The sequence below is a fragment of the Tamandua tetradactyla genome, chromosome 11 (assembly GCF_023851605.1).
Source record: "Tamandua tetradactyla isolate mTamTet1 chromosome 11, mTamTet1.pri, whole genome shotgun sequence".
Taxonomy (NCBI): domain Eukaryota; kingdom Metazoa; phylum Chordata; class Mammalia; order Pilosa; family Myrmecophagidae; genus Tamandua; species Tamandua tetradactyla.
The window spans coordinates 35,014,079-35,039,538 of record NC_135337.1 but is presented as its reverse complement, the minus strand read 5'-3'; the positions used below and the strand labels follow the sequence as shown (position 1 = coordinate 35,039,538).

At 36.9% G+C, this 25,460-nt stretch overlaps 1 protein-coding gene across 3 annotated transcripts in view; it reads left to right on the top strand.

Moving 5' to 3' along the window:
- Positions 1 to 25,460, top strand: part of LRRC8C (leucine rich repeat containing 8 VRAC subunit C) — a 101,879-nt gene that overhangs the window by 49,959 nt on the left and 26,460 nt on the right. Inside the window, exons 2-3 of one of the 3 annotated variants that reach the window (XM_077120340.1) lie at positions 1,393 to 1,670; positions 13,915 to 14,056. In XM_077120340.1, coding sequence (XP_076976455.1) covers positions 13,919 to 14,056 — 138 coding nt within the window. In that variant the 5' untranslated portion in view covers positions 1,393 to 1,670; positions 13,915 to 13,918. Of the gene's footprint in view, positions 1 to 202; positions 1,671 to 13,914; positions 14,057 to 25,460 lie in introns of those variants that run through there. The other 2 variants (XM_077120342.1, XM_077120339.1) reach the window with 2 other exon arrangements.

Here is a 25,460-nt window from a genome sequence, read left to right as displayed (position 1 = left end):
CTTTCTATACCCTGAAAACTCCCAAATTTATATCTGCAGGCCTGATGTTTCCAAACTCCAGCCTAGTATATCCATCTGCTTACTGAGCCTCCACTTGGATATCTAATATGTCTCTCAGATTTAACATGTCTCTCACCAAACTTATCCCCCAAACCTGCTCTTTCTGCAGCCTCCCCCTCCCTTTAGTAAATGGCAATTCCATCCTTTCAGTTTCTCAAGCCAAAAATGTTGGAGTTATCTTGCCTCCTCTCAGACTCCACATCAGACCAAGCAGATAGATAACGAGTTACTCATTTTGGTGATAACTAGATAAGGAGGAAACTGTGTGAGTTGGGGTAAGGAAGTGGAAGTGAAGTAGAAAGCAAAGCAGTAATCGTATCTATTAGAAATGTCAACCTGGGCAATGTTCATAACTACTTTCCATAGAACAGTAAGCTGCATGCAAGTTCCTCCTTCATGGACAGAAATTGAGTCCTTCTTAACCTTAAAAAGATCTTTCTTCAGACAGGATTTGTCTTTCAATGCCAGATTTTAAGTTATCCAAACAAGTTACAAGTCTGATTGCCCTGCAGACAGTCCTCACATTGCTAACTGCCCAAATAGGTGTTTTTGACAATGCATGGCAAGTCAGAATTTCCCATAAAGGGGGCTGATAGGAACTAAAATAATTTGCCTGATGAAATGGAATGAGCTTGTGCTTTGGAATCTGACAGACCCCAGTTGGAATCTTTGCTATGCCATTCACTGCCTTTGTAACCCTGGGGAAATTATTTAATCTCTCTTTGCAGATTTCCTCTTCTGTAGTACAAAGATAATGGGTTTAGTATGAACTGTTTAGGTTGAACAGGCAACATGTTCAATGACTGGCAATTAATAGGCACAGTAACATCAAATCCATTTGTTATACCTTTTCTTTTGCATATAACAGTATGACTCTTTCAAAGTTTGTTTCTTCTCCTTTTGTTAAGAATTATTTTGTAGTGGGGTGCCTCTGGGACTAAAGGCTCCAAGCACCAACGAATTTTTAGTCTTAATAGTAAATCCCTGTCACACTTTTCAAATTTGATTGTCATCATATTCGTAGATGTCATATATCGAGTGCTAATTTCCTAGCTACTATTGTAGTTAGTGTTTACCACAAGTATCTCTGGCATACTTCCCAACAGCCCTGGGCAGGGAGATACTATCGTTTTCCCTATTCTAGGGATAAGGGAATAGAAGGATTAAGGAATATGCTTAGCCACCTAGTTTACAAGGGGCAGAGCTAGGACTCAGACCCAGGTACTTTGACTTCAGTGCCATCCTCCAAACAGTGTAATACTACAGTATTTCTCTAATGTGCTAGAACTATAGTAATGTGACTGTCTATTCTTTTTTTTTTAACGTGGGCAGGCACCAGGAATCGAACCCAGGTCCTCGGGCATGGCAGGCAAGCATTCTTACCTGCTGAGCCACCGTGGCCCACCTGTGACTGTCTGTTCTTGAGGAGAGCCACTGACTGCCTTAATGACCAAGGGCATATCTTCTCCGAAGAAGTGAAGATTGAGCATGGAGCATGTAACCTAGGAGGAAGTTTCTATTTCTTGTTTATTTTTCTTTTGCTTCTTTTCCTACACTAAAACCAGAGCTGTAGAGTAAGTGGAGATTCTATGCCATTTGGGGAAAAAGGGGTAAGTGGAAATAATACATAAAGCTTAACTTTTTAAATCATTTAAGATTATCTGTCAGTAAAGAAAGTCAAATTTGATTCCTGCAGATCTCTTCCTTTCCCTATTTCATTCTGTGACCCCCCTCCCCCCAAAGAGAGATATAGTAGATATATTAGATCAGCTTAGTCCTTTTTTCACCATGCTTCCGCTCCCTTGGATATATTCGGGCTTTAATCCATTTACATGTATTTTGTTGCCATGGTGAAGAGCCTTCCACAATGTGAGAGGCTTTAATGCTAAGGAAGGTTTTTCTAAATGTTAAACTCAATCTTTTCACTTCTACGTTTTATTTTAGTGTCACTAAGCTAACACAAATAAGTTGCTTCCTCTTTGAAATTTATACCCTAAAGGCTACTATGCAAGATAGTTTTTCTCCTCATGCTGACTCATTTCTGTTCTTATAATTTTTGCCCCATGTTTCATTCCTGAAGTTAATCTCCTTGCACAGATGTTTTCTGCTTTTCTTTCTATAGTCATAATAGCTAGTTATTGTGGGTACAGTGTTTAAACATTTTGGAGAATAACAAATCTTATTGAGAATTAGGGAAAAAGTGATAGAGCAAAAAATATATACTGACAGTTAAAATTTCAGGGGTTCTTCTGTCCAGTTTAAGAAATGATAGGTGAAAATATTGAATATGTAGAATCTTATTCAAATATCTTTTAATATCCAAACCTATTTGGATCCTTGCTATTTTGAATAGCAAGTTACAAGAGTTACAAGTGTAGCAAAGGATTTATTAAAGAATCTATCCAAATCCATCCCATTTATAAGTTCAGATATTATCATTTCATTTCTTATTTCATTCCAAGGCAATCTCATGCTTACTTTTATGCCCCTCTCCTTCTCTGGTGGGTCCCTTGTTAAATACATGAAAGGGATAAATGGCTAGTTGGCATGCATCGTTCCTAATGCTGGTCTGGCTCACACAAACCCTTTGGGTTTGAATCAGTATAAGGAGCTAAGCAGCAAAGAAAAGGGATACTACAGACCAAAAGAGACTGTCTTCTGACCAAAGACTGAATGGCTTGTGTGTAGCTCAGAAGTCCGATTCTAAGGAGGAACTTGAGACAGATTGCAGACTTGCACACATCTGGATTGATCCGGGGGATGGAGGAAGCAGGCTTTGACCCTAAGAATTGCGACTTGTGTTCAATCCTAGGAAATTACTGAGCAGACCACCACTGGTAATGACTGGGCCACTGAGAGCCTAACACAACATTCACTACATGCAATGAGAATTTGTGAAGTTGTACCAAGCATGGCTCATTCAGCCAAAGCTTTGGGGCAGTTTTACACTGAAATGACAACAGAATTAAGAAATCAGATGGAAGATAATCGGGTATGGGTCAGGGTTGGTTCATGTGTTTTAGAAGGCAATTTGCGTCATTTAACGTCACAGTACAGGGTGAAGCTGTTAAGTTCTCTATGCTTCTGTGGAAAGATTGCTTTAGGTAATTTTCACATTTATTTCAGAAGACTTTTGGTGAGTCTTGGTGAATTTTTGGCTCCTCAGTCTAAGAATGTGTAACTTTTTGCCTCCTTTTCTCAGGGCATCTGGAAAACTGTATCCTTACATCTCCACAGATAGGAAATGTCAGGATCTAACCTTATTCAAAATAAACTGAAACAGAATATTCATAATTACTAACAGAAAGCTAAATGAAACATCATAAGGGGGAACAAAAAAGCCATCACATTGCAGTCCTTTACTGTGTCTGGAATGTTCTTCTGGCAGGTCTCCAAATTTACCAATATTTATACTTTATATGACTATTAAAAGTTTGTTCATTTCTATCTCATGTCCTTTGATGCAAACAGGGTCCATCTTGGGATTGAAGTGGGATTTAGAGGCACTGGGATGGAGAAAGCCCTAGGATCTTGACTCACCTTTGGTCTTTCCCTTTCTGGAGGCTGAGGAAAGGATAATTTATACTTTGTATTTCAATGACTGTATCACTTCCTGAACCCCCAGTAGCTCAGGTACTTCTGTATACTATCAGAGTATCCTAAACTTACTGCAGTTGTGACTAAATGATTGTATGTAATTTTGTACTGTCTGTCTTCCCATCATAATGTAAGGTTCATAAGTACAGGATATGTCTGCAGTACTCATTGGTATATCCATATTAGTGAGCCCAATACCTTGCATATAAAAGTACTCTAGTACTTATACAAAGAATGAATAAAGTTGCTCGGCACTGTGGTAGGTACTAGGGATATAAAACTTTTCAAAAACAATGCATCTGTTGCTGAAAAATTTTGTGCTCCTATAATAGGCACATCCAAGGATAATCTGCCCTGTTTGCATCAAAGGACATTAGATAGAAAATGAACCAACTTATCTTTCCACTAATTTTCATTTTTGTTGCATGTACTTTTATTCTTTTTCTGCAGAAACAATTTATGTCTGTGTAGCCAGTTTTATACCGGTCCCTAAAACAGTGGTCTAAGTTCTCAATGTGTATCTGAAAATAGGATCAAACATTACAGAAGAAATAACAAACAAATCCCACAATTATTCTATAAACCCTGTCTTTTCCCTTGGCCCTAAGCCTATTTCCACCACCCAAAATATCATCCACCTCATTCCTAAATCCCCCTTTACTTTAGAACTTTCAGCGATTGCTCTGCTTTGAAGTGTTTGACTTTTAAAAGTAAGTTTTCTTGTTTCTTTCCTTCTTTTCTAGTAAACTGATGTTTTGATTAAATTTCTATGACCCTTTTTCTCAGCAATTTTTTCATTTCTCAATATTTACAATTCATTTATTAAACCTCCCAATTTGAACGAATTTTTCTCCTTCTGAGCACCCCAATCTGCCTTTTCATCCCACTGATTAAATTGCTGGGGAAGAAAAAAACAGTTCTAAAACGAATTTTGCATAAGTAGACATGACTGTAGAAGTTGATATATTACTGGGCATCAGTAGATACTGTCTCTTAGGTCTTTCATCCATTTTAAAAAATACATTTGGCAGAGCTCCATATATCTTTAAGATGGTTTTCTCAGGAAAACCTCATCTGGCCCCAAGCCTGCTTCTTACTAATAATAGCAACTGCAATAATCCATTTCAAAGTACCATACAATCCACCTATAAAAATGGCACTGCTTTGGGTCTTGTCCCAAGTTAGCTTTAATGGTCTGTATTTTTTCCTCTGTTTCCTTTTTACAGACAAACGATTCTAATGAACAAGTCTGAGATCTGGCTCTTAAACTGTTCTTGTTACTCAGTTTTAAATTAATCATTCATTTAATGGATGAAAAATATTGAACATCTCTTATTTCCCAAATACCGTTTGGCATTGGGACAACAGGGCTAAACCAAACAGCCTTCATGGAGCTTACAGTCTAGTGGAGACCAATATTAATTCAAGAACCATATGAAATGAAAAATCAATAGAAAATGGTATCCAGGAAGGGGGCCATCAAGAAGAGGTCTTCGGTGCTGTGAGAGCATGTTTGCTGGATTCAGCCTTCTTAGGGGAGATCTGAGGAAGTGGTGTTAGGGCCTGTGGAATTAATAAAGCAAGGATAAATTGAAAAAGCATTCCAGTCATGGGATTAACACCACAACGTCTTTCTACGCTTGTTTATATCTCCCATGTAGTGACTTTTCAGGATCCATATAGATCATTTGACCTTTGCTATCATGTAATGTATGTTACCTAGTTTCACTGTTTCTTTTTGAAAGGGAATATATATTTTTTAATTAAAGAGCATATTCATCTTTAGAAGCAAATGGATTTTAGTGAATTGACTCATGTTTTTCAGGCTTTTTTTTTTCATTTAGATTTTTGGCACTGTCTAGGTTTGAAGAGACCAGTTAGCCTGGAAAGCTACTGGCCTGAAGAGACCTAACCATAACTTAGAGCCTTGATATAAAGAAAGCTTTTATGCCTACTCACTCAGCTGCTGGAGTGTATGGCGCTAGGAGTATCAAATATCATTGCAGTAGATTTTATTTATCTTTACTGTGAGAAACTAAGACTTGGAAGAAAAGACTTATATAAAGTCTAACTCAAAAAAAATTGGCTGCTAATCAACATATTAAATTTAGAGCCAACCCCAACAGTTTTTTTTTTTTCCTGTATACACAGAGCTATGTATTAAATATTTATTGGCTGGATGGCTGAATGGTCAAAAACCACATATTCTAATTTTAAGTGCATTCACATCAGTTTTAATTTTTGACAAAAGCTAGGTAACTGTTGATTTCTTCACACAGATTTTTTTTTTTTTCTGGAGGCTGGAGGACCTGAACTTCTTCCTTCTATCCTGGATTTTAAAGACCACTTCCAACAGGCATGATAAATCAAGAACTGACATGAGGTTGAGAGCAGCAAGCTACAAAGAGAATTATTCAATGGTCAGGGTTTAGTGCTATTTTCAAATTTTCCCTGGTCCCTGATGCCGTAAGAGAAACTTTAAGCAGTAGATTCCTATGAAGATTAGGAGTTATTTAATACAAATGAAAATAAAAATGTTCATACGGTAGGTCCATTTGTCTTTCAACCTCTCATAAAACATCACTTATGTTTCTTGACTAGGATTGCTTTGTTTTATAGTTGTTGTTTTATTGAACATAGATGGAAAATTTAAAATTTTACCCCTTCTTTTTTTTAAAAAAAAAAGCACTGAGATAATTTTTTGTTAAAAAATTGTTTTATTCTCCCTGTCACACTTTTGTGTGATTTTATAAGTTCCAAACTACCTTATGTGTGAAAAGGTATTTGGACAATAAGCCAAACTCTGTAGGAACAGAAAAGACAACTTTTGCCCCATAGAATCATTAGGAAATGAGCTGTACAACCCAATGAGCCGTAAAGTGAGTATTTAGGCCCTAGAGATAGGGATAGGAAATAAAAGATGGCCCCTGCCTTTCAGATTACTTCAAATTTTAGAAATTAAAAATGAAAAGGAACTTTATTTTAGTGTTCTGGAGGACTGGAGTCTTCTATTCCACTTTCCTCTCCTTGCTATCCTTTGTCAGAAAGAAAGTTGCCTTCAGATGGACAGTCAGCATGTTTTATTGGGATTTTCTGACCTGTGCTACATGTTCATGGGGTGTCTGTTGCTTAGAATTATTATACTCTCTTTGCTGTCAGGGATAAAATTGGATTAGAGGTAAAACTCAATCTCTTTTTACCCACTGATGGAAGAGATACATACTCTGCAAACCAGTCATCACAGATGTCCTCAATGGAAGCCTTGACCTCACTTTTGGCTATTGAGACTGATAAGATGAACTGAAATCTTGTCTAAATCACATTTAAATGATATCCACGGTTTGAAAAATGCACGATTTTTCCCAGAGTTCAGAATCCCATTGGAGTTGGGAAGCATGTGTACGCTCGGCCTCCTGGAAGACTGTTCCTGTTTTAAAGGAGGTAAAAACAAAATGGAACGAAGAGGTAACCAGAAGACTAGTAGGATTCAGAGAGCTATAATTAGTTCTCAGAGAACCCTTAGGTGTATTTAGAATATCAGAGATGACCAAGGGAATGAGTAACAGTCTACCATAATCTTTTATGTTCAGCTTTTAAGACCATTATATCACAGTTTAGCCTCATTTCAAAAAGGATATTTGAATTTAAATTTACATCAAATGAACAGAATAGGCTTAAATAATTATTAAAGTGTCATATAGAAGTAGTGGAGGCTTTTTGACAGAAATCACCAAGAAACAAAAGCTTTCTATTAAGATCTCACCAAGAGTTAGAAATGTAATTGTTAACAAGACTTTTGTGCTTGTTCTCTCTATCACTTGTTTTTTGATAAGGTAATGTTCTAATGAGAGAGTTAAAAATTTGGGCATTTCCTTGGGTACAAGCTGAGAGCTAAGAAGACAGTATTGATCAACGCAGCCTCTTTAGCACTAGTAACAGAACATTGTACATTGAAATGTCAATGGCCCTCAACTTTGAAATTATAAATTATTCCTGATTCCTGTCCTCTTCTCAACCATTCTCCTTGGTTTAGTCATTATTTACTATGTGGAGCTAGATGGTCATAGTCACTCTCATTTATTGTGATATCAAGCTTTATAAAAACAGAAGGTAATAGCAAAATAGAACAGATTGGTTATTGCTACAAAATGCTGGATTTGGTTGTGTATCTCTGTGTGTGAGTGAGTGTATGTTTAACTATGCTTCAATTTAACAATAGGTATTGAGAGCCTATTCTAAGGCATTGTGCTATTTTCATTCCATAGATATGATAGAATCTTTCTCCTCAGTGAAATAAAAATAACAACCTCTTTAAATGTGCCATTGGCCCAGGGAATAGTAGTCAACCACATTTACAAAAGTGGGCAGTTGTAATTTATACCTTTATAGGAATTTCCCTAGTGAACATTCTTTCATGAATGTGCATGTGGGCCACAGCAGGTACCCAGGCTGTTTGGTCCCCTGGTGCCTGACCTATAACACATTCTCATAGTTATTTTGGAGCAAGTGCTTCAATGAATGAAAGTGATCCTTGGTTACATGAGAAAGAAATCAACCACTGATCATAATATGAAACAAATTTTTAGTGGATTCAAAGGCCTACGACTATGATAAAGATAACTTTCAAACTGTCTTGTAAAGCAGAGACCTAGAGATATATGATTGAAATAAAGATGATTTAGGGATTTTTCTCTAAATATACGATGGGTATACTAAGACTACTTTTGCATTGGTTAAGATAGAACTAAAATTGCTAGGTAGGGGTAATTTTTGCTCCCCACCATCACCATCCTTAGAAAAACATTTTAAGCTCAACTTAAAGAAATCTGAAACTATACAATTGGTCCAGTGATCGAACTATCTAAGGAAATATCTAACGAGAATAAAATCCAAAAGTGTCCATTGAGTTGCAAGAACTTGTCTCTTATAGCTCCTTCTGAGTCAAAATTTCTCTCATTTTATGATGCTATAAAGGCCTTATAGCTTAAGAATAGTTTAAATGTATTAATAATAATTTATTTTTTTATTTTATATTGTCAAACAAGGAACATTAAATGGAATTTCTCCTACACTCAACCTCCCTTTCTAATGATTTGCTTCTTAGCATATTTTTAATTCATAAAAGTTCTTTTTATTTTTTTGTATGGCAGGGTCACATTTCATTCTTTCTCCATGTGAGTATCCTGTTATTGCAGCACCATATTGTTGAATTTTTGTTTGTTTGTTTTTTGGGAGAAGTGCATAGCCTGAGATAATTCTTAAAAGTTCTAATCATCATGCTGTATTAGTAAACATCACTAGGATAAGGGAAAAGATTTGGTTAAAAGTCATGTCTTGCCACTAGCTGTGTTCCTTGGGCAAGTCACCTCATCTCTCTTGGCTCAAGCTTTTCACCTGTAGAATGAGGTGACTGGATAATCTCTGAGGTCCCTTTCAGTTCTAAAAATTTTAAATCCATTTATGATTTTCTCTTTTAATTAAATTTATTTCAATAGAACCATGTAGTAAGTATGTTCTTCTTCAGCAGGTTTTCTAGGAATATTTTGTCACATGTACCACAACTACAGGGTAAAACTCAATCTAGACATGCTCTCCCAGTGGCAAATGATACCATTTCTATATAGTTGAGAACATTTTGCTTTTTCTACTGTTTGTTTCCATCTTTGAATGGCTAGAGGAAAAACTGCTTTTCAGTTGATGCTTTGAGCATATCTTGGTGACTTTACTTAGATATTATGGAGATTTCCATTACTACTGAGAAAGAGAAACCATAATCTTAAAAATCATAGTATTTCTGTGCTCTTCCTCTTCTGCCCTCCTTCTCCATACTGGACTCAGCTGTGCTAATGTCCTTGCCCTGGAAGGTGTCATCGGCTTCCTATGACATACTCAAACACACTGTGACACATTGTTTTTACAATTATTATTTCTGCAACTAAAGGGAATTGAACTCCCTTTCTACATTAAAATTACTACATATTCACTAATTTATTCAGCAAAAACTGAGTGCCTATAGTATGCCTAGTATTTTTTCTAAACACTGAAGATCTGAAAAGGAAGTCCTTTCCTTCATGAAGCTTACATTCTTTTTGCAAGAGAAAGACAACACATTAAGAAATATAGTAAATAATTTTTGAGAGATTGAATGTAAAATGTAAGAAACTGTGTCACGTTGACGCCAAGACTTTTAGCCTCAGCAACTGGAAAGTTGGAATTGCCATCTACTGAGATGGGAAAGCTCCGTGTGTGATAGGACTTTGCTGTGGGGTGAGGGTTAGGAAGGTTGGACAGCAGTTGGTTTGGAACATACCTAGTTTGACATGTCCAGTGGACATCCAAGTGGAAATGTCATGTAGGCAGTTGTAGTTTTGAATATAGATGAAGATAATGAATTTGTAAAGTGTTTAAAGCAATGAAACTAGGTGCAATCACCAGAAGAATAAATAATAGACCGAAGAAGACTAAAGACTCAGTCCTCAGACATTCCAAAGTAAGACTCAGGTTGAAGAGGAGGAAACACAGAGGAGCTGAAGAAGGAGCAGTTAATGAAGGAGACGAACCAAAAGTCTGTGGTGTGCTGAAAGCCACATGAGGAGTGATAAATTATGTCAGATGCTGCTGATAGAGCCAATAAGATGTCGATGAGATTTAGCCATTGAATTTAGCAACATAGATGAACAATATATATGGATTTCTTTTCTGGAGAACAAATAGTTCATGTGTTCAGGAATTATTATCGTCATTTTTGTAAGGGGCCATTGACCAGTTAGTTGATACGATACCTGTTATCACTTGGAATTGGTCTTTGTTTCTTTGAACCATATATGATTGTGATCATATATGATTCCTAAAGGTGATGGCACTTACCCACTATCAGAAAACGTTGAACAAAATAAATGTTAGCTGTAACCACCTGATAAGAATAAGAGAACAATGCTAGTGTATGGTGTTAGGAGGGAATCAAAGTAGAATGTTTGATAAACTTAGTCATGAGTTAATAAATGCAGTAGAATTCATTACATGTAATAAATTCTAGACAAGAAGGTACTAAAATTCTTCTGGAGAGGGGTGTGGATTAATTTATTCAGGAAGGGTCATATAAATGAAAGAAATAAGAAACTGTGGGCTTATGCATAAATTTACAAATAATTGTTAGTAAAGTATTATATATTTTCTTGAGAGTTAAAGTTTTTTGGGAAATGACACCATTAAAATGATTTTTTGTGGATAAGTGTTTTAATAAAAGAAAGGTTTATGGGTTTCTGCAAAAGGATACAGAGGCAGAGAATATAATATTTAATGTAAAAGTGTTATTTGAATTAGGATATCAGAATCTCTCAATTCAATTTGAAATGCCACTTTTCCAAATAAACAATTAATTTGATATACTAAAATCTTACATAAGAAGTTGGAAATCAGGGTTGGAAGAAATATGATCATTTGCATTTCTGAAATGGGAAAATTCATGAAAGAAAAATTATGCTGAATGATCTTAAAAGGAAAAACTATTTCAGCCCAAGCTCATTAGAAATGGCTGTTTCAGTTTGAGATGATGACTCTTGAAATTGTCACAAATTGCTTGGAAACTATAATGATCATGAAAAAGAAATATAGTTATCATTGAAGTACATAACTGAAATGTCCATGTCAAAAATGACAATTTCAGAGATTCTGAAATTTATGAAAGAATACAAATAAATTTTTTAATACATATGCAAAAATTTCCACCCTTTCTTTAATTTTATAGTTTTAAACTTCAAGTTCTTACTCCTTGTTTTGTTTTAATTTTGCATCAGAAATATTAAGGTGTAATGCTGTGCTGCATGTGGACTTTTGGAGCCTTGTAATTTGTTAAAACAAAAACTGTGTATGTGTGTGTGTGTTTGTGTATGTATCATACAATTGTGTGTGTATTGTACACCTGTATACATACACTTATATGTAGGACATGTGTATGTACATATATTGGCATGAATTAATATAAATTTTTAATTCCTTGGTAGTAATTTCCATTTTGGTAAATATTGATAGGTGTAACCCACATAATCAAATGCTCTTTGGGGTCATCTTCATTAATTTTAGAGTGTGAAGGGGTCCAGGGATATTTGAGAACCGTACTCTACATTGGTGTATTTTATTCCTGAAATTGTCACTTGCTTAAAGGAATAAGCCCTATTGTGACCCACATGTACAGGGATTTGTCAAAAAGGCATTTTTCCCACACTTAGCAAAGAACAATGTGTAGACTGCAGCATGGGCAGTGTGCTTATTATCACTATCGTTGCAACTGACTGTGGTCACCTCAAAGCTGACTTGAGTGAGAACTGCTCCTTGAATGGGCATCTAAATTCACTCATTCATCTCTTCATTGGACAATTGTTCAAGGTCTTCTTTGCCAGCCATGTGGTAAGCGATACAGATGCAAAGTAGAATCAGACGTACTCTCTGAACCAGACCTAGGAAGTTAAGATGAGTTAGTGCCTACCTGTGACAGCCACTAAAAAACTCTGACTAGAAAATCCTTGGGCATTGAGATTCTAATGATTCATTGAGAAGAAAGGAGGCCATTAAGTGTCAGGAAAATCAAACTTTGAACTAGACTGAAATTTTAGTGATGCTAGAAATATGCAAAGTAGTTTAGTTAGCTTTTGGGTCTTGCCTCAGTATGTCAGGCACAGTCCTAGGTTTTGAGGACACGCATGAATATCATAGAGGTTCTACCTTTGAGAAGCTTGCAGCCTAGTGCTGGTAACGGAATTGGGTCATGAATGAAGTGTTTCAGTAAAATGAGATAATTTTATCAAATATGCACAGATGTCAGAGTAAGCTAAGAAGTGGGAAGTCATCAACAGGTAGTTGAAAATTTCAACACTGTGCTATAGAACAAATCCAAAAGAAAGATAAAATACTTTTTTTTTTTAATGTGCAGGCACTGGGAACCAAACCCAGGTCTCCGGCATGGCATGTAAGAACTCTGTCACTGAGACAGTTTGCCTGCCCAAGATAAAACACTTAAAAAAAAAAAAAAAAAGATACATAAAACAGCAAGACAGAATGGATGTTATAATACTTTCCAAAGCTATAAGTACCAATGAATTCAAAGAAGAAGCTTTGTTCTTGCCTGGGGCATTTATTGTGTAGTCTTTAATTCAGCATTAGGGAAGGGAAGATCCTAGGAACAAATAAGGCTTGGGAAGATAAACCATAAATTTTATTAGCCTTTTCCCCTGTTGCTTTAACTAATGCTAAATAGCAAGTACAGGTAGAGAGAGCTCGATTATTGTACAAAGAAGGTAGATGGGGAAGAAATTTTCTTAGCTCTCAGTGGCCACCCTTATTCTTCTCCATAAAACAAAGACTGTTTCTTCTCACAGTATCAGGGTGATTAAGTTCTGAGTCACAGTAAAGGTAATGGGAATCAGAAGCAAGAAAGGAGAATGTAGACCAAGTAAAGGATCTATCTTTTTTCCTCTTTCTCTAGAGCCTCAAGTGTCTTCTATTCATTTATCTTGACTCATTTTAGATAGCAGTAGGAGTCTTCAGGGCAAATAGTCGAACTCAGAGAAGAAAATCAGGATAAGTTTGGGCTTCACAGTGAAATATGAAGTGAACAGAAAATAGGGAAAATAAATCAAGACAAAAGCACAGCATAAAAAAAGGCAAGAGAAAACAGAGGCCTTCCCAACCCACCACCAGCGAGATCTTAAAGGACAAGGACCACATGGTAAAATTGTCTGCCTTCTCCATGGAGCAAACAAAATGCTTTACCTGTAGGACCCAGTAATTAATTAACAGAAACAAATACCAGAAATGCACTTAAAAAATAATAATTTAAAGCAACAACCCAAGGTGAAAAATAAATATCAGACATATCTTACTAGATGGGCTTTGCTGTTTGTAGATTCTCTATGATGGTATTCTTGTGTTCTGTTTAGGGGAAGAGAGAGTCCAGGAAATAATTAGGACTTGGTGACTGCTCTGGTCAAGCAAAGGCTCTCTGGTCCACAAGAGCATAGAAGGAACCCAATTATTTGGCAGTGGTTTAATAAAAGTACCTGCCTTTTCCATTTGGGTCATTAAATGGTGGTTTTTTTCAACAACTCACTGAAACACTGGTGCACCGTGGTAGCACCTTAACTTATTCAAACTCTTGCTTCTGATGGGTAGAAGCAGCATTCAAATGTTGGAATCAATACAGTATATCAGGTATGAAGCTGAATTTTTAAATAAATTCACTAGTAACCTCTCTTTTTTCAGAAACATGATTCCCGTGACAGAATTCCGGCAGTTCTCTGAGCAGCAGCCTGCCTTCCGGGTACTGAAGCCATGGTGGGATGTGTTTACCGATTACCTCTCAGTGGCCATGCTGATGATTGGTGTCTTTGGATGTACTTTACAGGTAGGTGTCCAGACCCACAGCTAAGTGGGGCCAAAGTGAGAAAACAAGTCAATGAAACATCTTAAAGGAGCTGGCTGTGTGATATTTAACCATGTAAAAAATATTGGTTGCTATGCTTTATTCAATTATGGTATCTGTGATCTCATCAGAGGGCACACACACTTATTTACTGATCTTTGCTCATAAGGTAAATATGGTACTTGTAAGATTTCAATGAGCCCAAAGAGCAGTTGACTGTAATCAAGTAATGTTTGATGTCTCTAACATCGAAGGGGTCCCTTATCTTTCAGAGTTGGCTCTCTAGTGAAATGTAGCATATATATCCAGTGTACCATTTATATTGCCAAAATGGAACTTTTTTCTTTCCTTTAGTTCTAATACTTGCCCCTAATATTCAGGAATAATTGGCATTTTGGTGAGATATCATTATTTTACCCAATATATAAGTTTGAAGTAAACATAATCAAGTCAAACTTGTTTTTTCTTCTATATTGATGCTACATGTTTGTATATTGAATCCAGGTTTTTTTTTCATACTTGCTATGTGTCAGATGCCATGCGTTGAGGACTTAAAACAACTATAAGTAGTTCTTGTTCTGGTGGAGATAAAAAAAAATGAGCAATTAGAAAAGCTGTATTTAACTTTGATAGAGGTACCCATAAGAAGGGCACTCTGCTTGACTTGGGAACAAGAAAAAGGTGATAGTTGAATTAAAACTTGGAGAACAAGCCAGAGTTAGTCAGGTAGAGGGAACTAGGGGTTAAAGAAGGTGTTAGGAAGAGGGGAAAGAAAGCACTAAGTCACAGATATGAGAAAGAACTTGGTATCTTGGGAAACTGTCAGTAGGACTGGTACAGATTGAGTGTCAACAGTATGAAAGTTGAAGCCAGGCTTATCATGGAATCACCCAGAGAGAGTGTAGAGAGTGAGATGATACAAAGAATAACACTAAAGAGTGAATAGACTGGAGGTTATTCTTACACATTAAATAGATATCCCCTTTTTAGTTTATGGTATATTGAAGTGGCTAGAGGGAAGTACCTGAAACTGTAGAGCTGTGTTCCAGTAGCCATGTTTCTTGAAAATGATTGTACAATAATGCAGCTTTTACAGTGTGACAGTATGATTTTGAAAACCTTGTGTCTGATGCTCCTTTTTTCTAGGGTGTGGACAGATGAGTAAAAAATATGGATTAAAAATAAATAAATAATAGAGGAAACAAAGATTAAATTGAGTAGCTTGAAATATTAGTGGTCAGTGAGCAGGAAGGGTAAGGGGTATTGTACGGATGAGTTTTTTCTTCTTTATTTCTTTTGTGGAGAGATGCAAATGTTCAAAAAATTATCATGGTGATGAATACACAACTATGTGATGATATTATGAGCCCTTGATTGTACACCATGTATAGAATGTTTGTATGTTTGTTAAAGTTTGACAGTAAAAGTATTTATTTAAAAAAAAGAGTGAATAGAGGAAGAAAGGAGCCTTTGAAGTAGACTGAGAAGGTGCGGCCATAAGGACAAGTGGAAACCAGGGGAGATGTGCATCTTAGAAGTCAAAGGAAGATATATTCTGCGATGGCGATTTAACTAACTCATGGACTGTGACTTTCAGATAGGTCAGCTGGGAGGGAGAGAGAACAATAGGTAAAAGTGGTACAAAGTGGAAATAAAGACTGTTTTAAGTTAATTTTTAATAATAGTTAATACATAGTATTTTCTATGTGGCAGGCACTGTTGCGGACAATGAGCAGGAAGGGTAAGGGGTATGGTATGGATGGACTTTACGCATGCTAAATCATTTCATCTCACGTTAGCCCTAAGGTGTAGGTACTATTATCATCCACATTTACAAATAGAGAGCTGAGGCCCAGAGAGGTTGAGGAAGGATCCCAAGATGAGCAGCAAAGCTATTATTCAAACCCAGGCACTTGGGCTCCAAAGTCCTCATTCTTAATCCCTACTACATCACTGCTGTTCTATAGGCTGTACAAAGTTTGCCAGGAAAATGAAAAAGGATGCCAGTGAGAAAGTAGTTTGAAGGAAAGAAAGGGTACAGATTTCTTCATAAATAAAGCATATATTTATTGAAGAACCTGTGTATGCAGGCATGGTTCTTGCTAACAGGAATTATCCACAAAGGAGAAACGAAAAAGAACAAAATCCTATCTTTTGGAGCTTAAATATATGGGTAAAACAATAACTAAAACCAATTAGTAAATTGTATAATGTGTTTAAAAGAGATACAAACAATGGGGAAAACATATGTAAAGCATGCAAGGATGGTTGGAAGGCCATCAGGTGGGATGGGGTCGCCATCATCAAATAGGGTGTCTGGAGAGACTTTGCTGACAAAGTGGCTTTTGATCAGGAAACTCAGGGAGGCAGATGTCCGGAAAGGAGCCTTTCAGGCAAAGGCAGCAGGAGCAAAGAGTGTTTTTGGACACTAGAAACCTGATAAAGGTAGTATGCAAGCTATATTACTAGGCAACATTGCTTATGATAAAATGACTGCTGATTAGTTAACTGCACCTGGGCTGGGAGAATGACAGTGCCAGATTGGAAGTCATGCTATTGCACTTCTGTGATTGTTGCGACACTTGCAACTGGGCATGTCCCTTGACACACAGAAGATGTATCCATTGAGTTACAAGGGATCGTGGCTTCTTTCGGGCATAAGGCCTTAAAGCCAGAGTAAGCCCTGAACTTACTGCCTGAACTTGATCTCTTTTCCTTACACCTGAGATGATACAGGGAAGAGGAATGTGGGGAAGAGATTAATTCCTGAGCAGCAGTGTGGACTGCTGCATGGACAGTTGTGAGAATTTTCCCAGTGAAGAACATGTGATCCAGCATTGATGACAAACTGTCATGCCAATCCTCTATCTTTCTAGGTGATTTTGGTACCAAGTGAGGTCTGTCATAATCTTATAAGTCTGAATGTTAAGGTGAACCTAGAAAGGCCCCTGGTGGTGTTATAGGGCTGGTGGTGTTATAAGACCAAGTATCTCTGGCATATTGAAGGAAAGGCCAGCCTGGCCAGTGTGCTAGAGCTGTGTGAATAAGGAAAAGAGTAGTAAAGAATGAACCCCAAGAGGCAACAGATGCAGATCACAAAGTGCCTTGTAGGCCTCTGTAAAGGTTTTGGCTTTGGTCTGAGTTGAGTGAGATGGGACTCACTGTGAGGGTATTGAGCAGAGGGTTGCCTTTATCGGACATTTATTTTGACATGATCATTCTAGCTATTGTGTTGAGAATGCAGTGCGGGGCACAAGGATGGAAACATCGGGGATTATTTAGAAGGCTAGTGCAGTAACACAGACAGGAGATGAAGATCTGGAACCAGGTTTAAACTAGTGATTTTGAAGGAAAAAATCATCAAGATTTGCTGTAAGATTGAATGTGAGGTGTGAGAGAAAAAAGAGAAATCAAGGATGACCCTAAAAATTTTAGGCCTGAGTCACTTGAAAAGGCATTTGTCTTTGAGCCTGTTAAGTTTGAGATATATACATCAGACATCAAGAGATATCAGTTAGCATTGGATATAAAACTCTAGAGTTCAAGGCAAGTGTTTTAGTTTCCTCATTGCTAAAGAAAATACTGTGCAATGGGTTGGCTTAAGAAACAGAAATTATAGGCTCATGGTTTTGAAGCTAGGAGAAGTCCAAGATCAAGTCCTCATCAAAGCAAAGCTTGCTCCTGGAAGACTGGCGTTCTGGGGCTGGCTGTCAGGAATCCTTGGTCCTTAGCTTTTTTGTCATATTGCAATGCACATAGCAGCCTTTGCTGGCTTCTTCCTTCTCTTCCGGGTCCATTGACTTTCAGCTTCTGGCTGTAATCTCTCACTTTCTCTCTGTGACCTTCCCTTTAAGGCCTTGAGTAATACAATTAAGATTCACCTTAATTCAACTGGACCACACCTTAACTGAAGTAACCTCATCAGAAGGTTCTATTTACAAGGGTTCACACCCACAGGAACAGATTAAAATTAAAAGCATGCTTTTCTAGGGTAATAGCTCCAAAGCACCACAGTGCTGTATGGTCTTCTGGATATAGAATCCAGATAGAAGAATTACCCTTGATTTGGGTGGGGATTTTGAGGGTGGCATTTTATGCCAGAATTTGAATAATGTCTACAGATGCATTTTATTTGGGATGGGGGTGGGGCAACAGAATAATGGGAGTTAATGCTTTATGGTTGTGAGGGAGGCACCATGGTGTAGCAACAGGGAAGGTAATGGAGTTTGGTCGGTCCTCAAGAAGGGCAAAGATTTAGAATGGACAGTTGGGAAATAATAGAAGGAAGTGTTGGGGACTGAATCAGATCCCCAAAAGAAAACATGTTCAAGTCTTGATCTACATTCCTGTGGGCGCTAACCCATTTGTAAATGGAACCTTTGAAAATACTATTAGTTAAGATGTGGACTCATTTGTGAATGGGATCTTCGAAGATCCTACTTAAGTGATGCCAAATTGAATGGGCCTGAATGCATATGACTGGTGTTCTTATAAGCAAAGGAAATTCAGATGCAGTCAGTCAGTAGAACCAGAATTCAGAAGAAATCAAAGGAGCAGACACAAGGACAGAGAGATGGCCACGTGGTGGAGGATTGCTGGAACACTGTAGATTCTGGGAAAAAGCAAACCCTGATGATAACTTGATGTTGGACTTCTAGCCTCCAAAACCATGGGACAATAAATTCCCATAATTTAAGCCAAGTAGTTTGTGGTATTTGTCATAGCAGACTTGGCAAACAAAGACCGGAGATGACATAGATCAGTGGGAAGACTGTACATCTATCTTACTTTATCACTGTGACATAACACATGGCACTGCCTCAGGATCTGCTCAGCAAGCACAGGGAATTATTTCTCTTGTTTACATATCCATGGCAGGATTAATGAAGAAGAGAAACCATGCAGTAAATCTATAAATATTAGTAGTTAACTTGGAACAAAATGAATGAAAACAAAATAGTATACCTATGAAACATCTATAAGGAGCATCATTTAGGAGATGTATCTACATTGAGTTCAGGAGTGAATTCAAGCTCAACTAACATGTATGTCTACACCTTGGTCAGAATCATCTTCTAGAGCACATACCAGTCATGTCTTTCAGCTATACAGAGGCTTTTGGTGGTGTTCCCCACTTGACCACCCTGCCCTGCAACACCCACATTACCACCCACATCCAGTAACTTGTCCTGGGATAGGTAACCTGGCACATAGTGTTTTCCCTTACAGCTTTTGGAAAGAAAACTGACACCGGTTGAAAGGGTCCAAGGAAGTGTTGTATGAGATGGTCAATGTTCTGAAAGGAAATAAGATGGCCCAAAAGGAACATTGTGTCAGAATATGAAGGCTGTGGAGCTCAGAATTCAAATAGGGTGGGCCATTCAACTCAACAAACATCTCTGAACATCAGCGATACATCAAGCACTGTGCTGGGTGCTAGATGCTGAAAGAGAAATACAGTTCAGCCCTGCCTCCGACCACGAACTGTCTAAAAAGTTGTAGAAATTCATAAGCAATACCATTCTGTGCATAAGTGCCTTAATAGTGGTAGACTTCAAGAGTAGTAATACTATGTCATCATCTCAGCTACTGGAGGTTAGGGATGAAAGGAGGTGATAATTGAGCTAAGTATCAAAGAATGTGTATACACAACAAAAAATATATATATTTTTTAAGAAAAAGAATGGAAGGAGAAAGTCAAAAGAAGCAAGATTTAGTTTAATCATTTTATAAGACCCTCATTGATTGGCACAGATGGCATTTAATGGGCAGAGCCGGGGATGTTGAATATCCTGCATTGGGTGGAACAGTCCCAACAGAATTGTCCTATCCAGAAGGCTAATAGCACTTCCACCAAGTTAAGACGAGTAAGGAAACCTGTGCTTGAATCTGTAGGTGCTTAATTTTATTTAGTTCCATGAATGACTCTGTAGAGGTAGATTAGCAATTTATCAGATGAGAGTTCTGAAGCATGGAAAGTTAGGTAACTTGCTACAAAGTCAAGAAGGGCACAGCCAGGATTCAGTCTAGGGCTTGTTCTCCATCCTGTATCCTTCAGTCCTGTATGCACTGCTATGAAATATAATGAAGCTATTACAGTTATACAGATTATATGTCAAACTTTGGTTTGTAAAATAGGATTTTAAGTGTTAAAACAAGGGCAAAATGACTAAATGGGAAAATGGAAAATGGAAAAAGAATGAATTTTCTGAATTATAAATTTTTTAAAAGGTTATTCAGTATATACATACTATAAAGAATAATAGGGGTGCAAGGGTAATTCAGTGGTAGAATTTTTGCCTGCCATGCAGGACACCTGCATTTGATTCCTGGCCCCTGCACTTCCCGCTCCCCCCCACCCCAACAACAACAACAACAAAAACCTCAGTAGATGGTGCTGCAGTAATGGGAAACGCATATGGAAAAGAAATGAAATGTGACCACCGCCATACAGCATAATAAGAAAAAGAAAAAAGGAAGAACTTCCAAGCTATAGTAAGCATTAAAAGAAATAAGAAATAAATATATTACTCAGGAAAGTAAAACCATATTACAAATGAAAGTAATGTTCCCTAAGGAAAATTTTAAGCTCTTATTTAAACTCTGCTATAATAATCCTCTGGAATGGGCTTTATGACTGGTAACTTTATAAACAAAGCATTCTGTGAAGTTTGAATTCCTTTCCCGTGTCCAAGGTAATAATTAAAAGGGTGAAAATACAGTTCCATGCCTTGATAGTTCACTTTGTAAATTGAAAGTGCAATCCTTCCTTCTAATCTTATTTATAAATTAATTAACCCCTAGATTTGAAAGCATGACAAAGCAAAATCTAAGGTAGAATTAGAAGAAAATCCATTGGTGACAAAATATTAATCCAATAGCTTTTTCAGTAACCATTTTATAAATTACCTCTTCCATGGCAAATAGTAGATATTCCTAAAGGGCTGTATTCAGATAGATTCAACACTAGACAGCTTTGAAAATGCTGGGGGCAGAGGGGACTTTTATGTATTAAAGAGGTATTTAATATTTTCTGGATCTGATGTGAAAGAATTAGAATCAATACTCTTGTCCTACCTCATCTGACAAATATTTATTCATTTCTGAGTAAGTAGCTTTTTCGAGGCTAGCATGGGATAAGAGCATATACAAAGAGCACCACTTAGGTCACATCAATCCCATAAGAAACAAATATAAACTCATTGTAAACCTAGAGAGTGTACAAATCCTATTCCTGTAAAGTCATACACCCTCAAGGACCCATAGTGTAAACACCCGACTTTGTGCTATAAACAACACTATTCAGCAACTCAGCACACTCAATAACATAGACCAAATGCTGAAAGGTCAACATGTTGCTTCCTGGAAAAATAAGATTTCTTTAGATCTCTGCTCAGTGACTATGGGTTATCTTATTATGACAAACCCAAAACAGCCCACAGGCAGGCTCTTACCAAATATAGAACTTGTAGTTAAAAAACAGAAACAGGAACTGGGAGATGCAAGCCCCCTGGGAGCCCCTGGGGACCTGCCTTGTCATTGTTGCACAGGAAAGATATTTCCTGCTTTCTGAATTAAGGAAAGAGAAAAACAACAACAAAAAAAGAACAAGCAAAAGAATGGTTTCAGAGACTTGAGACCACCTTCAAAAAATCCCTGCAAACTTAACTGGATCCCCAGGGTGGTCATCAGGGTCACCCTGGGAAAGAGTGTGGAACACCTAAGCTTGTTGGTCAGAGTTGATCCCCACTTTGATTTTTGTAGCCTATTGCTTCTCAGATTTAGAACCATCAAGTCCATTCCATGGCCAATGGCCTTCAGGTGAAAATGCTTTGTGGCATCTAATCACAAATCACCAGTGATTTCAGAGCAGTTCATTTTGATAATGTGTCCTAACTTCTTGCTTCTACCAGCCTCAGCCTCTGCCCCCGTTATTCAGTATTTCTAGTAGATCCTTTTTCTTTTGCCAATTCTGAATTTACAGATGGAGGCCCAAAAATTCTTACTTAGATTAATTTAAGGCAAAACTCATGATACTGATGAAATAACAGATAGCACTAGTAGGTAGGGTTAACATAGGACCTCACTGAAGATATGTTTTTAAAGTTTCTATGAACCCAGTAGATAATTTTATAAAGACTTGAATCTTTGGGGAATATGAAACAAAAATCATTTGGATGGTGAAAATAATTTTGAATAGCAGCTTTTCTCATCTCCTAGGGGTGGTGGTGGTGAATGCTATAGATAAACTATTTCAAACCCCCTGTTACATCTAGTAACAAAAATATGTCTTAGTTAGGACCTAGTTGTTACGATGGTTTTTTCAAACTGGTTTGATCTTCCTGAAAACTTTACTTCTTGTTATCTATCACCTTGACAATTTAATGTAGTGAATTCCTGGCCACAAAAATAATATATGAGTGCCTTTCAACTCACCCTTCGTGGGTTTAACACAGGGCATGAATCTGTTTTTGAAGATCATTTGACACAGTCCAATATAGCCATTAAATACAGAACATTTCCTTTTATCTCACTATTATAGATAGTGATGATCTTGTTGCCTATTGAATGTTTAATCATATATCTTTCCCCTCAAATCATCAAGCACTGACAGAGTATTGGGCTTTTTTCCTTGTGAAGCAAATGGGATTTATTATGTATTTAGCTTAAGTTGTTGACACTGTGTCGAGTCATTCACAACTTGTGTTTAAAAGTCTGCAATAAATAGATTTCTATCATGTGCAGAGAGGTGATCTTGTATTTCTGATCAGGATCCTTCGCCTGGAAAGCTTGGTCAATCCTGTGATCATATCAGGCAGACACATCCATTCTGCTTCTTTCCCACCCCATTTTGTTCCTATCGAAGTCCTCTGTTTCTCCTTCCACTGATAATACTGAGATATTCCGAATCCTCTAATCTGCATAGGTGTTCCATGATGAGAAATACACTAACATTGAGACTACTTTTTAATTTGAAAACTAGTAAGTTTCTAGGTCATACATGGAGTCTTCTGTTTAATATAAATGAATGCTGCCCCTTCTTCCCTTACGCCATGTCTTCCATTATAAAATCCTGCATTCTATTATGCTTTTTTTATTATAATTGCCTTTATTAAAATAGAAAACTTTTAAATGTCTAATACATAGCATCTAAGACAATTTGAATAAATGGGAAGACATGGAATGACTTTGGCTGACATACACTTGATATTGCAAAGATGTCGTGTTGCCACAAATTATTTTATAAATTTAAAGCAATATTAATAAAAGTCCAGTTGCTTTTTTTTGAGAAACAATAAATTTATACCTAAATTTATATGATGAATACTTATGAAGGAAAGGAATAGTGGGGAATAAGTAGATTAAAAGGAATTCGTTCATTCATTCATTTTTAAAAACCAAGATGGGATCAAAATAAGGTATCAGTGGCTGAGAGAGTTCAAATAGAGTCAAGAGCCTACTCTGGAGGTCACTCTTACACAAGCTTCACTTAGACATTGCTACCTACCATAACTTGCCAAACCCCAACTAAAACCATTCCAACCAATCCTAAAGAACACCTATGGCATTATATAAAATTCTGCAAAGGTTCCATGTACTAGGGTAACTTTCCAGAAACCTACAACCTCTAGACAGGCCCCTGGACCAAATAAGTCCTGAAATGCAGAGGGGCCAGCCTCTTCAGAACATCAACTAGTTCCAACCTCTTATCTCATATTATCGACAGCACCTTCTAACATGAAAAAGTTAGAAGGGGCATAGCCCAAAAGCCCCTAAAGAATAGGAGAAAGATCAAAGTGATGATGAAGTTATAACAGAGAAGGTAGGATTTAACAAATGAGGATGATTGCTGAAACATTATATTGATATTTCTTTTAGTCCCCAGTACCTTAGAACAGCTAGAAGTAAAAACATAAAATTGTGGAATTTTAACCCATGCCAAACTCTGAAATCTGTTCTACAACTAATTGTTGTAGTATGCTTTGAAATTTATTGCTTTTTTGTATATATGCTGTTTTTCACAAAAAAGAAAAAAAAAAGTCAATTGTGATGATAAATGCACGGCTGAAAGAAAAAGCTTTTTACTTTAAAATAAATTGAGAGGTACTGTAAAAAAGTAAACAGATGAAATTAAAAAAAGAAAACAGACAAATAAGTAATTAAAATCACAGTGACTTCAGGAAGGAATCTACTCTGTAACCACATGTATGTTAAAGTCAACTGTCTTGTTGATTAAAACATTGTGGAAAGATGAAAAGAAAAAAAAAACCAGAGTGAGGCTTTGCATGAACCAAAGATAATATACTATGCATTAAGGAACATGAATAACTCAACCCTTTTGTCCTGAAGTTCTCCTCTCCCCTCACATACACATACAAAATTATCTACGTTATGAAATAATTTCTTCAAATTTCCTTTATAGAATATAACTCAGATACTCCATCCATCCTTTTTTTTTTTTCAATTGTAAACCTCTAAATCTATTTCTTGGCAAATACTTCTATTGTATTTCACAAGTAGGAAATTTTCCAACTACAGATTTCACCAGTGGGAAAATCCTTAGCCTTAAAATTACCATCCCTTTGTTTAAAACAGCAAAAATCTGTTTAGAAAAATTACATCTAATTTTCAGGAAAATAAACTCTATAGGAGCAGGCCTTCTCTGCTGTGCTCACTCCTGTAACCCCAGCACTGAAAACAGCAACAGGCATGTGTAAATGCTCAACAGAATGTTTTGTAGATTGAAGGGATGAATAAATGAAACATAGATGACACATTATAGCCATGTGCTAATCATAAGTGAGCATCTGACATCTTTGAAAGGGGCCTGAGACCTTGAGTTATGCAGGCACTGTATTATATTCATATCTGGCTGTTGTACATCGTTATTTAAGAGATTGTGATTATTAGAGAAGATGAACTAAGAAACCTTCTAAGAAGCCTGCTTGAATTTAACATAAAGTTGAGAAGACTAAGGGAACATGAGAAGAGACAGCAGATACTCATTGGGCTGCCATGTGGAAAGTTTAAACCACTTATACTTATTTCATATGACCTAGAAGACCAAATGGAACCTATTGCAGACACTTTAGAAAGAAGATTTTGTGCTCAATATAACCCCAAACTTTAAAGAAGTCAAGTATTTTTTCTGAGAAGGTCTTGTAAGGCAGTGAGTTTTCTATCACTGCAGATGCTCTTCCAGAGACGAAAATACCTGTGAAGGGGAAGCTTTAAAGAGAATTTGTGGGTTATGAGGATCATTTTCATGTGTTATAAAGACCATGTTCATATGTTCTTTACATATAATAGTTCTAGGCAGCGGGTTAGACAGTGATAAAAACGACAAAATACCTGCCACAAAATAAATACTTAAAAATACAATGTC